This window comes from Trachypithecus francoisi, unplaced genomic scaffold, assembly GCF_009764315.1.
Source record: "Trachypithecus francoisi isolate TF-2019V2 unplaced genomic scaffold, Tfra_2.0 Lachesis_group3, whole genome shotgun sequence".
NCBI classification, from domain to species: domain Eukaryota; kingdom Metazoa; phylum Chordata; class Mammalia; order Primates; family Cercopithecidae; genus Trachypithecus; species Trachypithecus francoisi.
In genome coordinates, this window is record NW_022681468.1 from 33,171,581 (window position 1) to 33,194,531 (window position 22,951).

At 43.8% G+C, this 22,951-nt stretch overlaps 1 protein-coding gene across 2 annotated transcripts in view; it reads right to left on the reverse strand.

The window, feature by feature from the left end:
• LIN52 (lin-52 DREAM MuvB core complex component) overlaps window positions 1-22,829 on the reverse strand; it is a 117,254-nt gene extending 94,425 nt beyond the window's left edge. The window contains exons 1-6 of one of the 2 annotated variants that reach the window (XM_033187500.1): window positions 22,632-22,772; window positions 14,939-15,013; window positions 9,366-9,403; window positions 6,921-6,987; window positions 3,229-3,310; window positions 1,233-1,347 (exon numbers count right to left, since the gene is read on the reverse strand). In XM_033187500.1, the coding sequence (XP_033043391.1) occupies window positions 1,233-1,347; window positions 3,229-3,310; window positions 6,921-6,987; window positions 9,366-9,403; window positions 14,939-15,013; window positions 22,632-22,758 (504 nt within the window). In that variant the 5' untranslated portion in view covers window positions 22,759-22,772. Of the gene's footprint in view, window positions 1-1,232; window positions 1,348-3,226; window positions 3,311-6,920; window positions 6,988-9,365; window positions 9,404-14,938; window positions 15,014-22,631 lie in introns of those variants that run through there. The other variant, XM_033187501.1, reaches the window with a different exon arrangement.
• Window positions 22,830-22,951: the final 122 nt, after the last annotated feature.

Here is a 22,951-nt window from a genome sequence, read left to right on the forward strand (position 1 = left end):
ATTTGTTCTGTAGATTTTTCAAATTCTGGGTTTTGTTGATTACATTCCTGTGGTAGAGCTTAACACATTCACCTATCCCTTTTTATTTCCTGATAGTTAGATCTAGAAACCATCAACTATTAATCTTAATATCACAAAAAGAAAGACCAGCACACATAATGTATCCAACACCAACTGTGAAATATTCTTGACAAAATTAAAAAAAAAAAAATCAAGCCTGTATCTGTGCAAGCTTATAGATCTAACAATCAGCAGATAAAAAAGGGATAAGTGAACATGTTAAGCTCCACCACAGGAATGTAATCAACAAAACCCAGATTTTGCAAATCTATAGAACAAATGACTAGGTTTAACAAACGACAAGGGGAAATAAAATGCAGGTGTAGGTATGATAGGCTAAAAAAGATTTCAGAGACATATGAAATACAGTATATGAACCTTATTTAGACCCAGACGCCAACAAATGAACTGTATAAAGACATTTATGAGTCAACTGGAGAAATCTAAACCCTGATTGGCTATTTGATGATATTTAACAAGTTTGTAAAAAAAATTTTAGGCTTAATAATGAAACTACTGTTATATTTTTAAAAAGTAACAGTAGCCAGCCAGGCGCAGTGGCTCACTCCTGTAATCCTGGCACTTTGGGAGACCATGGCAGGTGGATCACCAGGTCAGAAGATTGAGACCATCCTGGCCAACATGGTGAAACCCCGTCTCTACTAAAAAAAATTAGCCAGGCATGGTGGTGCGCGCCTGTAATCTCAGCTACTTGGGAGGCTGAGGCAGGAGAATCGCTTGAACCCAGGAGGCGGAGGTTGCAGTGAGCCAAGATCGCGCCACTGCACTCCAATCTCCAACCTGGCGACAGAGCGAGACTACGTCTCAAAAAAAAAAAAAAAAAAAAAAAAGCCAGGCACAGTTGTATGTGCCTGTAGTCTCAGCTACTCAGAAGGCTGAGGTGGGATGATTGCTGGAGCCCAGGAACTCAAGTCTAGCCTAGGCAACATAGAAAAACCCAGTCTCTTAAAAAAAAAACAAACAAAACAAAAAAACAAAAAACAAAACAGCCAGGCACGGTGGCTCACGCCTATAATCCCAGCACTTTGGGAGGCGGAGTTGGGCCAATGACCTGAGGTCAGGAGTTCAAGACCAGCCTGACCAAAATGGAGAAACCCCATCTCTACTAAAAATACAAAATTAGCTGGGAGTGGTGGCACATGCCTGTAATCCTAGCTACTCGGGAGGCTGAGGCAGGAGAATTGCTTGAACCTGGGAGGCGGAGGTTGTGGTGAACCAAGATCATGCCATTGCACTCCAGCCTGGGCAACAAGAGCAAAACTCCATCTCAAAAAAAAAAAATCTTACATTTTGTGTCAGTGTTCCTGAAGAGAAAGGAAAAAAAAAAAAAAAAACAACAACAGGCCAGGTGTGGTGGCTCACGCCTGTAATCCCAGCACTTTGGGAGGCCAAGGTGGGCATATTATTTGAGGTAAGGAGTTTGAGACCAGCCTGGCCACCATGGTGAAACCCCATCTCTACTAAAAATACAAAAATTGGCCAGGCATGGTGGTGCATCCCTGTAGTCCCAGCTCCTCAGGAGGCTAAGGGAAGAAAATCACTTGAACCCAGGAGATGGAGGTTGCCATGAGCCGAGATCGTGCCACTGAACTCCAGCCTGGGCCACAGAGTAAGACTGCCTCAAAACAAAACAAAACAAGACAGAAAAAGAAAGTGAGTCCTTGTCTTCTGGAAACACATACAAAGTTACTCAGCAATGGGGTAATATGATGCCTGGAATTTGCTTTAAAGTAGCTATAGGAAATTGTTATAAGTAAAACAAGATTGGCTATATGTTGATTATTGAAGTTGGGCCATGGGTCATTATTCCGTTCACTCTACTTTGGTATAAATAATAAAAAGCAGGAAAAAATACTTCATCACCTTTCTCAGTAGGAAAGCAGAAAAAGAAAAACTAATTAAAAGGACCATAATTTCAGCTATAACTATAGATAATACTACTGACAAATCTATTTGGTAATATAGCATCTTCTTGATATAACAAGCATAACATTTACTTCATTGAAAAACACTGACACAAAGAGATAAAGCCTTGATCATAACGATCATTACAGCATTTATTATCCAAAGCTAGAAACAAAATCAAGGGAACAAAATCAACTATGAAAGTCTCACATTCATGAACTTACTAATCACAGATTTGCCTTTTCATTATAGATCAAGGAGGTCCATGACATACATGGTAACTAGTAATTTTGCCAAAGTATAAACTTTAATCATAAGAAATAAATTACCAGTATATAGAGAAGAGTTAGGTATTAATGTGTGAACTTAGCAGACCAGCTAACAACCGTAACTTGAAGCAGTTTGTTGTTCTCTATTTCTTGATTCCAAAACCAATTCAAAAATGTTTTCTTGGTAAAAGAGAGCCAACTGCTGATGACAGTAATAGAAATAAAGGAAGGATAAAGAGGCCTGAGGAAGTGACGACTATCAGTTGAAAATCAGAAATTTTAAATTAAATTTCTTGTTTTTGAGACAGTCTCACTCTGTCGCCCAGGCTGGAGTGCAGTGGCATGATCTTGGCTCACTGCAACCTCTGCCTCCCAGTTTCAAGTGATTCTCCATCCTCAGCCTCCTAAGTAGCTGGGATTACAGGCATGAGCCACTATGGCCAGCCTTAAATTTATTTGTAAAGTAAAATGCTGTTTGGGCACGGTGGTTCATGCTATAATCCCAGCACTTTGGAAGGCTGAGGCAAGAGGATCACTTAAACCCAAGAGTTCAAGACCAGCCTGGGCAATATAGTGAGACTCTGTCTCTACAAAAAAATTTTTAAATTACCCAGGCACAATGGTACATGCTTGTAGTCCCAGCTACTTCAGAGGCTAAGGTAGGAGGATCAATTGAGCCCAGGAGTTGAAGACCAGCCTGTGCAACATAGTAAGACTCTTGTCTATTTAAAAATGAGATAATAACCTGAGGGGATTTCAATATAGTTTTACTGTATAAAGAAAAATACTTGTTACCTAGTAAATCCAGTAATTATTCCACCACACTCCACCATAAAAAGTCAACGAATTAGATTGACTTCTTACCTTCAGAATGCTTCTCTTTTCCCTAATATACTTTCTGAATTATAACTGGAGCTCATGGTGATAATACACAGCATGTAACCCTGAACAAATGCAATTGGAGTACTCACACTCATCCAGCCCCAGCTGATAGGCTAGGTTCTGTAGGCCTCGTACCTTCTCCATCAAATTAGCTGTGGTGAGACTCCCCAGTTCTGAAACAGAATCATTTATTTCAACATCATTTCTTTCCACTCTTCTCTAGTAGCAACTTATTTGGGTTGGGAACTCTTGTTATACAAGTTTTCAAGCTTAATGACCACTGAATAAGTAGAAAATGGATCCGTAACTCCTTCCCCAATCTTACACACACACACACACACACACACACACACACACACAAATCAGGGAATTTTCCCACTATGGCAAAATTCCTCAGATAAGCTTACCCACTTAATAATAAACGAATTTGCATAAAAACAGAATTAGCCGGGCACAGTAGCACATGCCTGCAGTCCCAGCGACTTGGGAGGCTAAGGCAAGAGGATTGCTTGAGCCCAGGAGTTCAAGACCAGCCTGGGAAACATGATACCTCACCTGTATAAAAATAATACAAAAATTCAGCCAGGCACGGTGGCTCACACCTGTAATCCTAGCACTTTGGAAGGCCAAGGTGGGCAGATCACCTGAGGTCAGGGGTTCAAGACCAGCCTGGCCAAGCTGGTGAAACCCTGTCTCTACTAAAAATATAAGGATTAACTGGGTGTGGTGGCAGGCATCTGTAGTCCCAGCTACTCAGAAGGCTGAAACAGGAGAATCACTTTAACCCAGGAGGCAAAGGCTGCAGACAGCTGAGACTGTACCACTGCACTCCAGCCTAGGCAACAAAGTGAGATTCCATCTCAAAATAAAATAAAATAAAATAAAATTAGCTGGGTATGGTGGTGTATGCCTGTAGTCCCAGCTACTCAGGAGGCTGAGGTGGGAGGATCACCAGGAGGTCAAGGCTGCAGTGAGCCATGATGGCACCACCGCACTACAGTCTGGGTGACAAAGGGAGACCGTTTCTCAAGTAAAACAAGAAAAAATAATAAAATAACAAGTTAAGTGTTTCATCTTCAGGAAACATTATTTATAACATTCGTTTGGAATACGTCATTAAAATGTAAAACCTTGTCTTTTGATACAGCATTAAGAAAGACTTGAAGACATATCTGAGCTGACAAAATGGATATTGTCTCCACTGTTAATTGTAAGTCCACATTATTTCAACTTATAATAAAGTGGCAACAAAACTTACTACTCCCCATTTCCCTAAGTTTATAAAACAAAGACTAAATAAAAATCTAAACTTTCCCTTCAAACCAAATTCCTATAAAAATCTTTAAGTTTACTAAGTAAAAAGACAGCACATTGTTGGAGGTTAGGAGCAAATGGGAGTTGCTTAGGTCAGATCTCTTTCACCATCACAGTTACACTTCTGCAGTGGTGGTTTCCTATTGGGTGTTTCTGTGCTTGAGATATTTTGCAGGCCTTGCATTTGATGGCTCAGTTGGTACCACCCAGATCAATAAACTGGTTCATCTGATCTTGTGGCCCCCACCCAGGAACTGACTCAGCACAAGAGGACAGTTCTGACTCCCTGTGATTTCATCTCCGGCCCAATCAGTCAGCACTAGCAACTCACTGTCCCCCCAGCCCACCAAATTATCCTTAAAAACTCTGATCCCCAAATTCTCGGGGAGACTGAGTAATAAAAAAAACCTCCAGTCTCCTGCACACACACACACACACACAAAGACAATATTTAAACATTTTCTTTCCTGAATTTTTATTTAAACAGCACTCAATTCCTTTTAGGTTTAAGACACAGGTCAGTTTGCATAGAATATAATGCTATGATCCCTCACTAAAAATTTAGAGTTGCCTTAAGAAACACATGCTGATGAGATATTATAAAAATGTCTGTTTGAAACATTAGAAGAATGAACCTGAGATGCCCTTGAGACTTAATTTTTCCATGGCGGGAGGAGGGAATCTGCATTTAAGCATTTCATGAAGAACAATGAATTACTTCTAAAATCAAATAAAGGTGTTTTTTTAATCTCATTTATCATGTCATAGTCATTATCTACACCTAGCATAAGTAGACTTTCTTGATATGTTCAGCTGTTTAAAAACCTCAAGAATCCCAGGTTTTTACCTTAATTTCAGTCTATTACTTCACAATCATCATGAATCTTATCACCAGAAGGATGATAAAATAAATAAAGTAGGGCAAAAATCATGGAAAATTAATGTTTTTTAATTTAAATTTCCACTTTGTGATTGAGTTTCAAATCATTTATCAAACAACAATATTCACTACCTATAATATTCTTTATAGAAGAAAGTGATGGGATAAAAAAATAAAAAATAGGTCTTAACCCACTAAGAGGTTGTCATTTAATAGTACTGATAATATATGGCAGTAAATTCTAAATAAGGCACTTGTGTTATACTGGAAAGAGACTAGACTTAAAAGAGCACAGTTTACGCTGGGCATGGTGGCTCACACCTGTAATCCCAGCACTCTGGGAGGCCGAGGTGGGTGGATCACTGGAGGTCAGGAGTTCGAGACCAGCCTGGCCAATATGGTGAAACCCCATCTCTACCAAAAATACAAAAATTAGCCGGGTGTGGTAGGGGGTGCCTGTAGTTCCAGCTACTCAGGAGGCTGAGGCAGGAGAATCGCTTGAACCCGGGAGGCGGAGGCTGCAGTGAGCCAAGATCGCACCACTGCACTCCAGCCTGGGCAACAAGAACGAGTCTCCATCTGAAAAAAAAAAAAAAATCAGAGTTAAAATTTTTTAACTTTTTTTTTTTTTTGAGATAGAGTCTTGCTCTGTCAGCTAGGCTGGAGTGCAGTGGAACAATTGCTCACCACAACCTCTATCTTCTAGGTTCAAATGATTCTCCTGCCTCAGCCTCCAGAGTAGCTGGAATTACAGGAGCTTGCCACCATGTCTGGTTGACTTTTGTATTTTTAGTAGAGACATGGTTTCGTTATGTTGGTCAGTCTGGTCTCAAACTTCTGACCTCAGGTGATCCGCCCGCCTCGGCCTCCCAAAGTGTTGGGATTACAGGCGTGAGCCATGCTGAGCCAAATTTTAACTCATTCTATCTTGGTTAACTTATGAACTTTGAATATAATCATACCCAACTCACAGGACCTTTATGGGAATTAAATCAAAAAATTTATGTTAGAGCTATTCGTTAATTGTATTATACAAAATTAAGTTCACATTAGAAGAATTTAGCAGCAGCAGCAGAATTCACTAAGACTGAGTCTTGGGCCGGGCGCGGTGGCTCAAGCCTGTAATCCCAGCACTTTGGGAGGCCAAGACGGGCGGATCACGAGGTCAGGAGATCGAGACCATCCTGGCTAACATGGTGAAACCCCGTCTCTACTAAAAAATACAAAAAAAGTAGCCGGGCAAGGTGGCGGGCGCCTGTAGTCCCAGCTACTCGGGAGGCTGAGGCAGGAGAATGGCATAAACCCGGGAGGCGGAGCTTGCAGTGAGCTGAGATCCGGCCACTGCACTCCAGCCTGGGCAGCAGAGACTCGTCTCAAAAAAAAAAAAAAAGACTGAGTCTTGAATTGGCAGGATTTCTACACATGGAAAAGGTAGAGAAGGGCATTACAGACATGAAAAACTACAAATAAGGAAGTTTAAATGAGAAGTCTGAAGCCAAAAATATTTGTAAGGAAATGGAAAAAAAATGGAGAGGTGGTTTATGGAAAAACATAAATATCCAGTTAAAAGTGTAACCAGCATCACTTACCTTTCAACATGTCGATGTCATCACGTTCTATCTCAGCCATCCATTTGGGCGGAGAACTAGTAATAGGCTGTCAAAAAATAATATATCCATTCAGACACATAAAAAGTGTGAAGAGACCCTATTATTCTTATAAGAAATGTAGCCTGGGCCGGATGCGGTGGCTGCCAAGGTGGGCGGATTACTTGAGGTCAGGAGTCAGGAGTTTGAGACCCACCTGGCCAACAGGCAGAAACCCCATCTCTACTAAAAATACAAACAAAATTAGCCAGGTGTGGTGGCACACACCTGTAAACTCAGCTACTTGGGAGGCTGAGGCACGAGAATTGCTTGAACCTCTTGAATGTGGGAGGCAGAGGTTGCAGTGAACCAAGATCATGCCACTGTACTCCAGCCTGGGTGAGAGTATTACTCTGTCTCAAAAAGAAAAAGAAAAAAGGCAGCTTGTCACATAGCCTTCAGGTTGTTTGAAAATACTGGCAGATTATAAGTTAAAAAACCTGGATTTCTCCAAGTTTGGCTATGTCCTACAAATAGTTACTGTAAAAAGCATGGCTCATCTTTAAAGTCAGTCTCAGAGAAATTATTGTGGAAGAATAGTTATGACCACTATTACTGGTTTATGCATAACAAGTTAGTATAGCAATGAAAGAAATTACTTGAAATTCAGTTCTGGTAAAAGACTCCAATTCAACTGTTTGAAACACTAATCAGTAAGTAACATTCTCTGGCATAGGGGAAGATTCAAAGAAGAATCAAGAATGAGAAAATCCTCATTCTAAGTGAGAGAAATCTAGAATGGTCATGACTTGGAATTTCACAATTTTATTGTAGGTTTTAGAAAACTTCAGAATTTTACAATTTTTCATTTATGAAAGTGAACTTAAAACTATGAAAGAAGGGACCAGCGCAGTGGCTCACGCCTGTAATCCCAGCACTTTGGGAGGCTGAGGCGTGTGGATCAAGAGGTCAGGAGATCGAGACCATCCTGGCTAGCACCGTGAAACCCCGTCTCTACTGAAAATACAAAAAAAAAATTAGCCCAGTGTGGTGGCAGGCGCCTGTAGTCCCAGCTACTCCGGAGGCTGAGGCAGGAGAATGGCATGAACCTGGGAGGCGGAGCTTGCAGTGAGTCGAGATCGCACTACTGCATTCCAGCCTGGGCAACAGAGCGAGACTCCGTCTTAAAAAAAAAAAAAAATAAGGCCGGGTGCAGTGGCTCAAGCCTGTAATCCCAGCACTTTGGGAGGCCGAGATGGGCGGATCACGAGGTCAGGAGATTGAGACCATGCTGGCTAACACGGTGAAACCCCGTCTCTACTAAAAAATACAAAAAACTAGCAGGGCGAGGTGGCGGGCGCCTGTAATCCCAGCTACTCGGGAGGTTGAGGCAGGAGAATGGCGTGAACCTGGGAGGCGGAGTTTGCAGTGAGCTGAGATCTGGCCACTGCGCTCCAGCCTGGGCGACAGAGCCAGACTCTGTCTCAAAAAAAAAAAAACAAAAAAACATGAAAGAAAGTCCATTCTTAGAATAGCTCTGGGTCAGCAGTTTAATGCTAGTTGCACACGAGAATCACCTATGTAACTTTTAAAAATATAAATGCCTTGGCCACACTCCAGACATAATGATTTAGAATATGAAGGGTAGGGAAGGGTCCAGCGGAAAAAGTAGAGCAAGGGACTCCTCATATGTGTTTTTCTTTTTTATAATTATTATTTTTTTCTTGGTGCTCATTTGTTACAGTGCATTTTTCAAGAGCTCCATAGCTGCATGTTGATGATTCTGTCACGCACAAAAGGTAGAGTTGAGAAACATTATTTCAGCTTTGCATCCTTCTCTTTTTTTCCATTAAAATGTACTCAGTACCTATTATGTGACAAGCAAAACACTTCACATGCATCAAGCCATTTACCTCCAAATCAGCTCTATAAAATAGGTGTTATTTTTCCCATTTTTCACATTAAAAAAATAATAACAGGTACAATAGCTCAGACCTGTAGGAGGATCGCTTGAACCCAGGAGTTCTAGACCAGTCTGGGAAACACAGTGAGATCTCATCTCCACAAAAAATTTTAAAAGGCCAGGCGCGGTGGCTCACACCTGTAATCCCAGCACTTTGGGAGGCTGAGGCGGGTGGATCACTTGAGGTCAGGAGTTTGAGACCAGCCTGGCCAACATGGTGAACCCCATCTCTACTAAAAATACAAAAATTAGCCAGGCATGGTGGTGGGCACCTGTAATCCCAGCTACTTAGGAGGCTGAGGCAGGAGAATTGCTTGAACCTGGTAAGTGGAAGTTGCAGTGAGCCGAGATTGCACCACTGCACTCCAGCCTGGGCGAAAAGTGAGACTTTGTCATAAATAAAATAAAATAAAAAAGAGAGATCTGAGCTTTTACCCAGGAGCGAAACTTTGGATCAACCTCAGTAGGTAAGGGATATTACTTACACTTTTGAAGGAAGCTGCAAATTCAGCAACACCTGGTACTAAAAGAAAAACAAAACAATATTTATTCAATAAGTATGATTGCTCAGGCATAGAAGATCCAAATAATAAGAAAACAGCTTTGTCTGTTTTCTTATAGTTTAGAACAAGAGAAAGAATAAACCAATAACTATAATACTGTTTCAGTCCTCAAAGAAAGATGCCAGGGCTATGGGAAGACAAAAAATGGAAAGCTAAGTCAGACCCAGGGGGCATAAAAAGCTTCTCAAGGAAAATAATGACTCAACTGAACTTGGAAGGACCAGGAGTTAGCTGGTTGGGAGGGTGGTAAGATACAGTATCTCTTACCAGAAACTTTAAACTGCCTTTTTAGAGATGCTATTGTCAATCCGATTTTCTTTCTTTTAAGTTTCTCACAGAAAGAATCACATTAAAAGGCAGAAAAATAAAAATCAGGGCTGGGCATTTTGGTAAGCCAAGGCAGGAGGCTCACTTGAAGACCAGCCTGGGCAACAAGGCAAGACTCCAGACTCTGGCCGGGCGCGGTGGCTCAAGCCTGTAATCCCAGCACGTTGGGAGGCCGAGACTGGTGGATCACGAGGTCAGGAGATCGAGACCATCATGGCTAACACGGTGAAACCTTGTCTCTACTAAAAAAAATACAAAAAAACTAGCCGGGCGAGGTGGCTGGCGCCTGTAGTCCCAGCTACTCCGGAGGCTGAGGCAGGAGAATGGCGTAAACCCGGGAGGCGGAGCTTGCAGTGAGCTGAGATCCGGCCACTGCACTCCAGCCCGGGGACAGAGCAAGACTCCGTCTCAAAAAAAAAAAAAAAAAAAAGACTCCAGACTCTACAAAAAATTAAAAAACTGGGCCGGGTGCGGTGGCTCACGCCTGTAATCCCAGCACTTAGGGAGGCTGAAGCAGGTGAATCACTCGAGCTCAGGAGTTGGAGACCAGCCTGGGCAATATAGTGAAACCCCATCTCTACAAAAAATACAAAATTTAGCCAGGCATAGTGACATGAACCCCAGTCCTAGCTACTTCGAAGGCTTGAGCCCAGGAAGTTGAGGCTGCAGTGAGCCATGATCACACCACTGCACTCCAACCTGGGCAACAGAGCAAGACCCTGTCTCAAAAAAAAAAAACAAAAAACAAAACACAGGCCGGGCGCGGTGGCTCAAGCCTGTAATCCCAGCACTTTGGGAGGCCGAGACGGGCGGATCACGAGGTCAGGAGATCGAGACCATCCTGGCTAACACGGTGAAACCCCGTCTCTACTAAAAATACAAAAACTAGCCGGGCGAGGTGGCGGGCGCCTGTAGTCCCAGCTACTCGGGAGGCTGAGGCAGGAGAATGGCGGGAACCCGGGAGGCGGAGCTTGCAGTGAGCTGAGATCTGGCCACTGCACTCCAGTCCGGGCGACAGAGCGAGACTCCGCCTCAAAAAAAAAAAAAACAGTTAGTTGGGCATGGTAATGCACACCTATAGTCCTAGCTACTCAGGAGGCTGAGTCAGGAGGATGACTTGAACTCAGAAGTTGGAGGCTGCAGTAAGCTATCATTGTGACATTGCACTTTAACCTGGGTGATAGAATGAGACTCTGTCTCTAAAAAAATAAATAATTAAAATAAATCTTTGCCTGAGCTCAGGAGTTCAAGACCAGTCTGGACAACACAGTGAAACCCCGTCTCTACTAAAATACAAAAGATTAGCAAGGTGTGGCAGCATGCACCTATAGTCCCAGCTACTTGTGAGGCTGAGGCAGGAGAATTGCTTGAACCTGGGAGGTGGAAGTTGCTGTGAGCTGAGATCACGCCACTGCACTCCAACCTGGGCAACAGAGCGAGACTCTGTCTCAAAAAAAAAGTTCAATCTCACCAAAAAGGAAATGCAAAATGAAAGTAATAGATTAGTAACGTCTAATACTGGCTAGTATGTGAGGAAAGGGGCCCTCATACAGTTATTCTCTTCCATGTATACAAAGATATGTATACATGAGTATTCACTGATAAACTATCTGTAAAATAAAAAACTAGATATAGGCTGGCCACAGTGCCTCACACCTGTAATCCTAGCACTCTGGGAAGCCAAGGTGGAAAGACAGCCTGAGCCCAGGAGTCCAAGACCAGTCTGGGCAACACAGTGAGACCCTGTTCCCTCAAAAAAGTTTTTTTAAATAGCTGGTTGCGGTGGTGCATGCCTCTGGTCCCAGCTACTCAGGAGGCTGAAGTGAGAGGATCACTTGAGCCCAGGAGGTTGAGGCTGTAGTCAGCTGTGATCATGCCACTGCACAAAGCCTGGGTGACAGAGTGAGACCCTGGCTCAAATTAAAAAAAAAAAAAAAAAGGCCGGGCGCGGTGGCTCAAGCCTGTAATCCCAGCACTTTGGGAGGCCGAGGCGGGTGGATCACAAGGTCAGGAGATCGAGACCATCCTGGCTAACACGGTGAAACCCCGTCTCTACTAAAAAATACAAAAAACTAGCCGGGCGAGGTGGCGGGCGCCTGTAGTCCCAGCTACTCGGGAGGCTGAGGCAGGAGAATGGTGTGAACCCAGGAGGCGGAGCTTGCAGTGAGCTGAGATCTGGCCAGTGCACTCCAGCTTGGGTGACAGAGCGAGACTCCGTCTCAAAAAAAAAAAAAAAAAAAAAACTACATATAACTTAAGTTTCCAAATAATGTATGAATATATAAACTATAATATATCCATACAATGAAATGTATTTAAAAGAATGAAGTAGACATACACATACCAAGATGGAACTGTTCATATGTGGAGTAAGTTAAGTGGCAGGCCACATGCATGACTCCATCATTATGAACAAAAAAAACTCTCTTATATATACTTTAAAAATTATTATTTCCTTATCTGTATAAGTATAAAACAGGTCAAAAGGATGTCTACCTTTTTTTTTTTTTTTTGAGACAGAGCTTCACTCTTTGTTGCTCAACCTAGAGTACAATGGAGTGATCTCCACTCACTGCAACCTCTGCTCACTGCAACCTCCACCTTCCAGGTTCAAGCAATTCTCCTGCCTCAGTCTCCCAAATAGCTGGGATTACAGGCATGTGCCACCACGCCCAGCTAACTTTTTGTATTTTCAGTAGAAACTGGGTTTCACCATGTTAGCCAGGCTGATCTCAAACTCCTGATGTCAGGTAATCCGCCCGCCTCGGCCTCTCAATGTGCTTGGATTACAGGCATGAGCCACCACACCTGGCTGGAGTTGTACCTTTTACAAGGATTTGTGTGATTAAAAGTGATTAACTTTGTAAGAGTGGGCCAGGTGCAGTGGTTCAGGCCTCTAATACCAGCACTCTGGGAGGTCAAGGCAGGCAGATCATCTGAGGTCAGGAGTTCAAGACCAGCCTGGCCAACATGGTGAAACCCCTTCTCTACTAAAAATACAAAAATTAGCCAGGTGTGGTGGCATGCACCTGTAATCCCAGCTACTTGGGGGGGCCGAGGCAGGAGAATCGTTTGAACCCGCAAGCAGAGGTTGCAGTGAGCCAAGACTGCACCATTATACTCCATAGCCTGGGGAACGAGAGTGAAACTCCATCTCAAAAAAAACAGAGTGATTTGAAAGAGGTGAGAAAATGCTTAATGTATCTCAGTATTATGTGAATTTCTTATAAATGTAGTTTTGGGGGCCGGGTGTGGTGGCTCACTCCTGTAATCTCAGCACTTTGGGAGGCCGAGGTGGGCGGATCACCTGAGGTCAGGAGTTCAAGACCAACCTATTTGGTGAAAAGCTGTCTGTATTACAAATACAAAAATTAGCCAAGCGTGGTGGCGAGTGCCTGTAATCCCAGCTACTCAGGAGGCTGAGGCATGAGCATCACTTGAACCAGGGAGGTGGACGCTGCAGTGAGCTCGATGTGGCAGTGAGCCAAGACTGCACCTTTGCACTCCAGCATGAGCGACATGAACGAGACTCCATCTCAAATAAACAAACAAACAAACAAATATAGCTTGGGGGATTTTTTTGAGAAAGAGTCTTTCTCTGTTGCCCAGACTCAGTGCAGTAGTGTAATCTTGGCTCACTGCAACCTCTGCCTCCCGGGTTCAGGCAATTCTCATGCCTCAGCCTCCTGAATAGCTGGGATGGCAGGTGTGCACCACCAGGGCCAGCTAATTTTTGTATTTTTGGGTTTCACCATGTTGGCCAGGCTGGTCTCAAATTCCCAGCCTCAAGTGATCCACCCACATCGGTCTCCCAAAGTGCTGGGACTACAGGCATGAACCACTGCGCCCAGCCTATAAATGTAGTTTTAAAAAGTAATTAATGGTTGGCCATGGTGGCTCACACCTATAATCCCAGCACTCTGGGAGGCCGAGGTGGGAGGATCACCTGAGGTCAGGAGTTTGAGATCAGCCTGGCCAACATGGCGAAACCCTGGCTCACTAAAAATACAAAAAATTAGCCGGGCGTGGTGGCGCATGCCTGTAATCCCAGCTACTCAGGGGGCTGATGCAGGAGAATCGCTTGAACCCAGGAGGCAGAGGTTGCAGTGAGCCCACACCGCACCATTGCACTCCAGTCTGGGCAACAAGAGCAAAACTCCATCTAAAGAAAAAAAGTATATATGTAAAATAATAATTATTATTGTTGGCTAGGCATGATGGCTCACACCTGTAATCCCAGCACTTTGGGAGGCCGAGGTGGGTGGATCACCTGAGGTCAAGAGTTCGAGACCAACCTGGCCAACATGGTGAAACCCCGTTTCTACTAAAAACACAAAAAATTAGCAGGGCGTGGTGGCACAGACCTGTAGTCTCAGCTACCTGGGAGGCTGAGGCAGGAGAATCGCTTGAATCCTGAGGCAGAGGATGCAGTGACCCGAGTGTACCACTGCACTCTACCCTGGGAGACAGAGAGAGACTCTGGTTCAAACAAAACAATTATTATTGTTTAAAGGCTCCTTATTTTCTGAGTTACACTGTGTTCTGAAAAAATTAAACCACCAAACAGCTACTCTTAACACTGGACTTCAGTCTCTTCTCTTTGAAATAAAATAAAACTTCAATCATTAAAGTTAAATGATAACTCTTCAGGCTGGTCTGATGGTAGTGGGTTATCAAAACTTCTTTTTTTTTTTGAGACAAAGTCTCACTCTGTCACCCAGGCTGAAGTGCAGTGGCACGATCTCTGCTCACTGCAGCCTCCGCCTCTTGGGTTCAAAAGATTCTCATGCCTCAGCCTCCTGAGTAGCTGGGATTACAGGCGTGTTCCACCACATCCAGGTAATATTTCTTTTTTTTTTTCAGTAGAGACAGGGTTTCGCCATGTTGGCCACGTTGGTCTCAAACTCCTGACCTCAGGTAATCCTCCCAACTTGGCCTCCCAAAGTGCTGGGATTACGGGCATGAGCCAACAGGCTCAGCCAGTTATCAGAACTTATTAATGTTAGTGTCACTAAAGTTTGTATACAATCCCCCACTGCTAAATTTGACTAGCTTCAAAATAAATAAAAATTTACCAAATAAATAAATGATAACTCTTTAAAAATCTCTTTAAAAAGGAATATTGTTTCTCCTACATTGACTCTAATATAAAGAAAGCAAAAACTTACATTGTTCTGGCCAAAGATCTGGTGAGGCACGGTCAAGTTTTTCAAAACTTAGTAAAGATGCTTCCAGATCTGTCCCTAGAACAAAACATCCAGATGAACCAAGAAGACAGGAAACACATTAATGTATATGACACTTCAGTCTCAAAGGACATAAACTGGAACACTCACCTGGAAGTCTAGAGATATGAGTTCTGTAACTATTGATGCCACTGGTCCGTGATAGAATACAAATACATCATTCTCCCTTACCAAACCTCACTCTTTCAATCTATGAATGAGAGTGATATTTTATTGGGAATGTTAAGAAAAATGAGTATCAATAAACCCACCTGCATCTTCATTCACACTCTTGTGCTTTCCTCCAGTTAGAATGAATTAAGTGTTTCTACTTCCATGAAACAGACTCTTCTGATAGCACTCTAGATGCCATCTTCTCTTGCTTTGTCAAGGACATCACTTGAATATCATCTTTCTCATGTACCATCAGTTTCTACCTTCTCTAGCCTCATGCTCAGTAGCAATCAAGCCGGTTGCAGAATATGTGCTTAAAAAAAAAAAACAACCCAGCCAGACATGGTGGCTCACACCTGTAATCCCAGCACTTCGGGAGGCCAACACAGGTGAATCACAAGGTCAAGAGTTCAAGACCAGCCTGGCCAACATGGTGAAACCCCGTCTCTACTAAAATACAAAAAATTAGCTGGGTGTAGTGGCAGGCGCCTGTAATCACTGCTACTCAGGAGGCTGAGGGACGAGAATCACTTAAACCTGGGAGGCAGAGGTTGCAGTGAGCCAAGATCGCACCACTGCACTCCAGCCCAGGCAACAGAATGAGACTCCATCTCAAAAAAAAAAAAAAAAAAACAAAAAACGACCAGGGCAGGCAGGGTGCCTCATGCCTATAATCCCAGCACTTTGGGAGGCCGAGCTCAGGAGTTCAAGACCAGCCTGGGCAACACAGTGAAACCCTGCTGGACATGGTGGTGTACCCTTGTAGTCAGTCCCAGCTACTCAGGAGGCTGAGGTGGGAGAATGACTTCAGCCTGGCAGGTCAAAGCTGCAGTGAGTGAGCTCTGTTTGTCCCACTGCACTCCAGCCTGGATGACAAAGTGGGACACGGCTTAAAAAAAAAAAAAGAAGGCCGGGCGCGGTGGCTCAAGCCTGTAATCCCAGCACTTTGGGAGGCCGAGACGGGCGGATCACGAGGTCAGGAGATCGAGACCATTCTGGCTAACACGGTGAAACCCCGTCTTTACTAAAAATACAAAAAACTAGCCGGGCGAGGTGGCGGGCGCCTGTAGTCCCAGCTACTCGGGAGGCTGAGGCAGGAGAATGGCGTAAACCCGGGAGGCAGAGCTTGCAGTGAGCTGAGATCCGGCCACTGCACTCCAGTCCGGGGGACAGAGCGAGACTCCGCCTCAAAAAAAAAAAAAAAGAAAAGAAAACCAAAAACCCTCTCCCTTGACTCCATGACCTCTTCCATACCCCCTTCACTGCAAAAGTTCTTATGTTGTCTTTTCTGCTGTCTCTACTTCCTTACATCACCCTCTCTCCTTAGTGTACAACAATCAGGCTTCTGTCCCTACATACATAGAAACTGCTGTTGTCAAGGCATCTATGACCTATGTTGCCAAATCCAGAGGTCACTTCTCTATTCCATCTTTTTTTTTTTTTTTTGAGATGAAGTTTCGCTCTTGTCTCCTAGGCTAGAGTGTAATAACGTGATCTAGGCTCACTGCAACCTTAGCCTCCCAGGTTCAAGTGATTCTCCTGCCTCAGCCTCCTAAGTAGCTGGGATGACAGGCACATGCCACCATGCCCCACTAATTTTTTATTTTTAGTATTTTTAGTAGAGATGGGGTTTCGCCATGTTGGCCAGGCTGGTCTCGAACTCCTGACCTCAGGTGATCCACCTGCCTCAGCCTCCCAAAGTGCTGGGATTACAGGTGTGAGCCACCATACTCAGCCTGTTCTGTCTCATGTGATGTCTTTGCAGCACCCACACACTGACCATTTTCCTTGAAATACTACTCCTCGCTTCTATAAAACTACTGTGCTGGTTTCTCTCCTACCTCATTGACTCTCCTTTTTCCTTCTCCTTTTTCATTCAGGCCCCATCCTACACTGGCTCCTCTCTCTACCTCACTTTAGTGGCATAAATTGAAACACACAGAAAACAGGAAAATACTGGGTAGAAGAAGAGGGTGGTTCCCAACAGAGCAAAGGCCCCACCCTCAAGCCTGGAAACCTGCGGCCAGAAATGGGAACAGGCATTACTGTTTTCATGCCCAAAAGTTGCCTTTTGGCCCACCATGCCCCACTATTCTATACCCATGTAAACCCCAAACTCCAGGCTCCACAAGGAGATGAACAGAGGGCAGAAGAACTGCAGAGAGAAGAGAAGGAGCATCTGAATGCCAAGAGGAGTTTGGCTGGGGACAGTCAGATATGAGATCAGCCACTAGATAGCCAAACTCCAGGGACAGATTACCTTCCCACTCCCTCCCCTTTCCAGCTCCCCATCCATCCCGCTGAGAGCCACCTGCACCACCCAATAAAACGCACACATTCACCATCCTTCAAGTCCATGCGCAATCTGATTTTTCCTGGACACCAGACAAGGACCCTGGTACCAAGAGGGCACTGAGCCACTTAACACTTAAGCATCTACAGACAGCAAAGCTAAGAGTGCACTGACAGGGCATGGTGGCTCATGCCTGTAATCCCAGCACTTTGGGAGGCCGAGGCGGGTGGATCACTTGAGGTCAGGAGTTCAAGACCAGCCTGGCCAACATGGTAAAACCCTGTCTCTACTAAAAATACAAAAATTGGCCAGGCGTGGGGGCACACACCTGTAATCCTAGCTACTAGGGAGGCTGAGGCAGGAGAATCGTTTGAACCTGGGAGGTGGAGGTTGTAGTGAACCAAGATCACGCCACCGCACTCCAGCCTGGGCAACAGAGCGAGACCCCATCTCAAAAAAACAAAAAAAAAAGAGTGCACTGTTATACATGCCCACTTGGGCTTTGGGAGTCACCCACCCCTAGATGCTACCATGGGAATGGAGCCCAAAAGTGCTTGCCCTGACTCCTACACCCGCCCATCTGCATGCTCCCCCTCCCGTAAAAGGTTTGACTGCACAAAGACAAGCCACACCCCTGTCGCATATCCTGGGGTTAGGGAACTCTCCTATTTCAACATGAGGACTTTATCTTCATCTGTATGCCAATGATTCCATATTTATATTTCCATTCCCACCTTTCTAAAGAACTACAAAGGTTTATGTCCAAGTAGTTATTTGAATCGCTCTCTATTTACATATGAAAAAACCGCTTAAGGTCAGATGCAGTGGTGCATGCCTGTAATCCCAGCACTTTGGGAGGCCGAGGTGGGTGGATTGCTTGAGTTTGAAACCAGCCTGGCCAACATGGCGAAACCCCATCTCTACAAAAAGCAAAATATTAGCCAGGTGTGGTGGTGTCAGCCTGTAGTCCCGGCTACTTGGGAGGCTGAGGTGGCAGGATGGCTTGAGCCCAGAGGTGGTGGCTGCAGTGAGCTAAGATCACACCACTGCACTCCAGATTGGGTGATAGAGCAACACCTTGTCTCAAAAAAAAAAAAAAAAAAAAAAAAACCCACTTAAACCTAATTATCTTCAAAACCATATTCCCCCAATCTTCTCCCATCTCAAGAAACAGCACTACCATAAATTCTACTTCTCAAATCGAAAACCCAGATGTCATCCTTCATGCATTCTTTTCCTTTACCCTTCCATAACCAATCCATGAGTAAATCTAGTCATTTCTACCTTCAAAATACACCTTGAAATCAAATAACCCGAGGAACCACCACTTTCCTCTTGGACTACTTCAACAGCCTCTTAACAGATCTCTCTGCTCCCATTCTTACCCTTTCCCCTTCACGCCCCCAAATCTATTCTCCATAAAGAGGCCAGAAATGATTTTTTTAAATGTCAATCAGTTCGTGTCACTCTCCAGCTTAAAGTTCCTCCCAGTTAAATCTGTGAATGTGTATCTACCATACTCTATAAAATCTTACTCAGCCTCTGCCTAATTCTTTGACATCATTTCTCTTCCACTCTTCCCTTGCACAGAGTAGTACTCAATATTAACATTCGTTGAGTTTTTATTGTATGCTCAGTATGCTAACCAGTTGCATAACTAGTTCATTTAATGCTATAAACGGCAGTTCTTAACATTTTCTGAGTAAGCCACATCTTTGGAAATCTGGGGAAAAAAATAACTCACTCCCCAGAAAATATACATACATACAAAATTTTTCAACATGTACTTTTCTCTAAACTGAATTTGTTTTGCCAAATATCCCAAAGGAATTTCCAATGGCATTTTAATTGTAAAGAACTCAACTAATACACTGCCTTAACTAAAGCATCAAAAATTAGCTTCTCTTTGTTACCAATTTCTGAGGAATGTTCAACCATAACAAAAATAAAGTTATTGGGCCAGATGTGGTGGCTCGTGTCTGGAATCCCAGTGCTTTGGGAAGCCGAGGCAGGAAGATTGTCTGAGCCCAGGAGTTTGAGACTAGCCTGGGCAACATAGTGAGACTCATCTCTACAAAAAATAATAAGGCGGGGCACAGTGGCTCACGTCTGTAATCCTAGCACTTTAGGAGGCTGAAATGAGTGGATCACCTGAGGTCAAGAGTTTGAGACTAGCCTGGGCAACATGGTGAAACCCTGTCTCTACTAAAAATACAAAAATTAGCCAGGTGTGGTGGTGTGTGCCTGTTATACCAGCTACTGGAGAGGCTGAGGCATGAGAATTATTTGAACCCAGGAGGCAGAGACTGCAGTGACCCGAGATCGTGCCACGGCACTCCAGCCTGGGTGACAGAGTGAGACTCCGTCTCAAAACAAAATAAATAATAATAATAATAATGATAAATTAGCTGGGCATGGTGGTGTGAGCCTATAGTACCAGCTACTTGGGAGGTTGAGACGGGAGGATAGCTTGAGCCTTTTGAGGGTGCAGTGAGCTATAATCATACCACTGCATTTCAGCATGGGCAATAGAGTGAGAGAGACCCTATCTCTAAAAGAAAGTTTAAAAAAAAATTATTGGGGGTACAATCTAATAACCTACATGGGTGACCTTATGATACCACAGTCTGGGATAGAACTCAGACTCTGCTGTGAGTCTTACTCTCATAAATTAAGTAATTAGATGGCTGTATTTGAATTTCAGTTTTCTCCTTTTCAAAGAAGCTCCAGCAAATTTATCACAAAAAAGACAAAAGAGTAAATGACAAACATTTTCAAGTCAGTATTATCTGAATTAAATTTTAAAGACAGTGACAGGTGGAACACTAAAAATAGAAGTGAGAGAGCTAGGCCATGGAATATTTTGGAATGAGATACTTACTGAGAAGTTGAATTTAAGTTCAAAGTGCTTGACTTGATTTTTTCAGATTAAAAGAAAACATTAGGTGGAGAGGAGTGAAACTTTTTAAGAGATGAGAATGAAAACTTTTAAAAATCAAGAGTGCAAATAAAGTGACCATAGGGATGGCTAGAAGACCAAAGGAAAAAAATTTAATATTTTTAATACTCCTCCTGGCCAAAGAAAGGAAACTAAATTGAGAGAAGACAAGGAAAAAAAAATCAAACTCAAGGAACACATCTCTAAAATCCCCAAAATTTGTAAAAACAATTTAAAAATAAACTAAAAAATTTAACAACAATTACCTCTATTTCTATTACTTGGCTTTTAAAAAAAAACTGTGGTGAAATATACATAAATTTTACCATTTTAATAACTTTTAAGTATACAGTTCAGTGGTATTAAGTACATTAATTGTGCAATCATCACATTCATTTCCAGAACACTTTCACCTTCCCAAACTGAAATTTGGTACCCATTAACAATAACTCCCTATTCCCTTGCCTTTTTAAATGCCTTTCTTTCTGGCAAGAGAAGGAGATTTTTGCAAGAGAGCCCCCAGGAAGGAGAATCTCTTTTGACTCCAAACATCCAAAATTTCTTGTTTTTCCTTTTGTTTTTGAGACGGGGTCTCGCTTTGTCACCCAGACTGGAGTAGAGTGGCATGAACATGGTTCACTGCAGCCTCCACCCCCAGGCTCAAGCGATTCTCTTGCCTTAGCCCCCCAAGTAGCTGGGACTACAGGTGCGTGGCACCACACCCAAATAATTTTTGTATTTTTTTGTAGAGATGGGGTTTCACCATGTTGTCTAGGTTCATCTTCAACTCCTGAGCTCAGGCAATCTGCCTGCCTCAGCCTCCCAAAGTGCTGAGATTAGAAGTGTGAACCACCACGCCCGGCCATAATTTCTAATACAGTATGTACCTGTGCTTACAAAATTTAAGACTCGGTTAAACGTAAAACTTAAGATCAAGTAATGTATTATTTCTGCACATATCTAATCAATCTTTCAATAAATGTTAATTAAAGACCTGCTGTTCATCAGGCACTGTGCTAAACCTGGGATCCAGCTATGAACAAGACAAACTTGTAGTTTATAATCTAGCGTAAAAGGGTCAAAGTTAACATAGTAACTATGCTGACAAGGAAGATACTGAGACAGTGAATAATGGTGGGGAAGGGCAACTCCAGATACTGTGTTCTAAGAAAAACTCTTTGGGAAGTGACATCTAAAAAGAGAACTGAAACTGGAAAAAAAAAAAAGTGCATATGTTTGAGTCATCTTTTGGTCTCCCAAAGCACCTAGCCTTATGCCTTTCATGTAGTAGGTACTCAATACAGCTCATCTTGGCTTCAATTTCTTCATTCCTGCAATGAACTTCCAAGATTCCTTCCAAATACAAAATCTGTTTGTCTAAGGGAGGGAAACCTATATATCAATAAAATCGATATATAGTTGGGATGGGGATGGTAGAACTAAAAATGAGTTTAAAAATGACTGCAAGACCCTCTCTAAAGCAGAACCAAGAGCAAAAGCATGGGAATTTACCAAAACAACCTGTTACTTGAGATGACTTGCATTTTACACAACATATAAACAGAAATCGTTCATTCACTCAGCCTTAAGAAACAACACGTAAAGCAGATGGAAGAGCGGTTGCGACCTGTGCAAGACAACACTTAAAAGCTCAATACTCATTCTCTGGGCGACTCTCAAGGCGAGGGGCCGAGAACGTCCCCCGCTTCTTTGCTGCCACGGCAATGGTCCCAAACTGAGGAGACAGCAGAGAGATCACGTTTCTCTTGCGGTTCACTATCGAGATGGGGTCAGCCAGCAGCCCCTGCGAGGGTTTGAGAATCGTTCCATCCGTGCGCTCAATCAGAAGAGAACTGATCCTTTCAATGGGATACCCCAAGGAGAAAACTACAGTAAGGCACGTCCTCCAGCAACATCTCCTCCTCGACCCTCAGCCTCGCCCAAATAGAGATAAGGAAGGGCCAGGGCGACCCCTTGTCCTTTTACCCAGAATGAGTCCCTCCCTAGTGCCCTCCTCCACACGCCTGGTACAGAGCGGGGAAACTGGGCACCTCTGAAGCTGCTGCGAAGAACCGGTGAGCTGAAGACGGTGATGGATCGCAAGAAAAAAAGCAAAAGGGAAAGGAGAAGAGCCCAAGAAAGAAATGTATGTTCGAGGGGCAGAGACAGTGGATGTTCCCCATGGAGCAAAGAAGGAGGCTGCAGGCAAAGATCGCTAAGCCGGCTCTTACCGTCTGTGGGAGACGCCATCTTCCAACCCATGTCACGTGACGTGGCCAACCGTCGGCGGGAAAACGAGGATCCATAAGCCACGCCCCCAAAGAGAAACCCTATCCCCAACTCGCAGCCACGTCTCATTCCCTCGCCTCATAGGGCAATCTTCGCCCAGCCCCTCCCCTAATTATAGCCACGCCCCTTACGCAGTTGTTGAGGTGGAGCGACAGCAAAATTCTTGGAGGGTCTTATTTACTTTCCTCAGTGAAGGGGTGGGGCCTCGGTTGCGTCCTTGGCCAATCGGAGTTCCAGGTTGGGGGGCGTCTTCCCCGTGTGC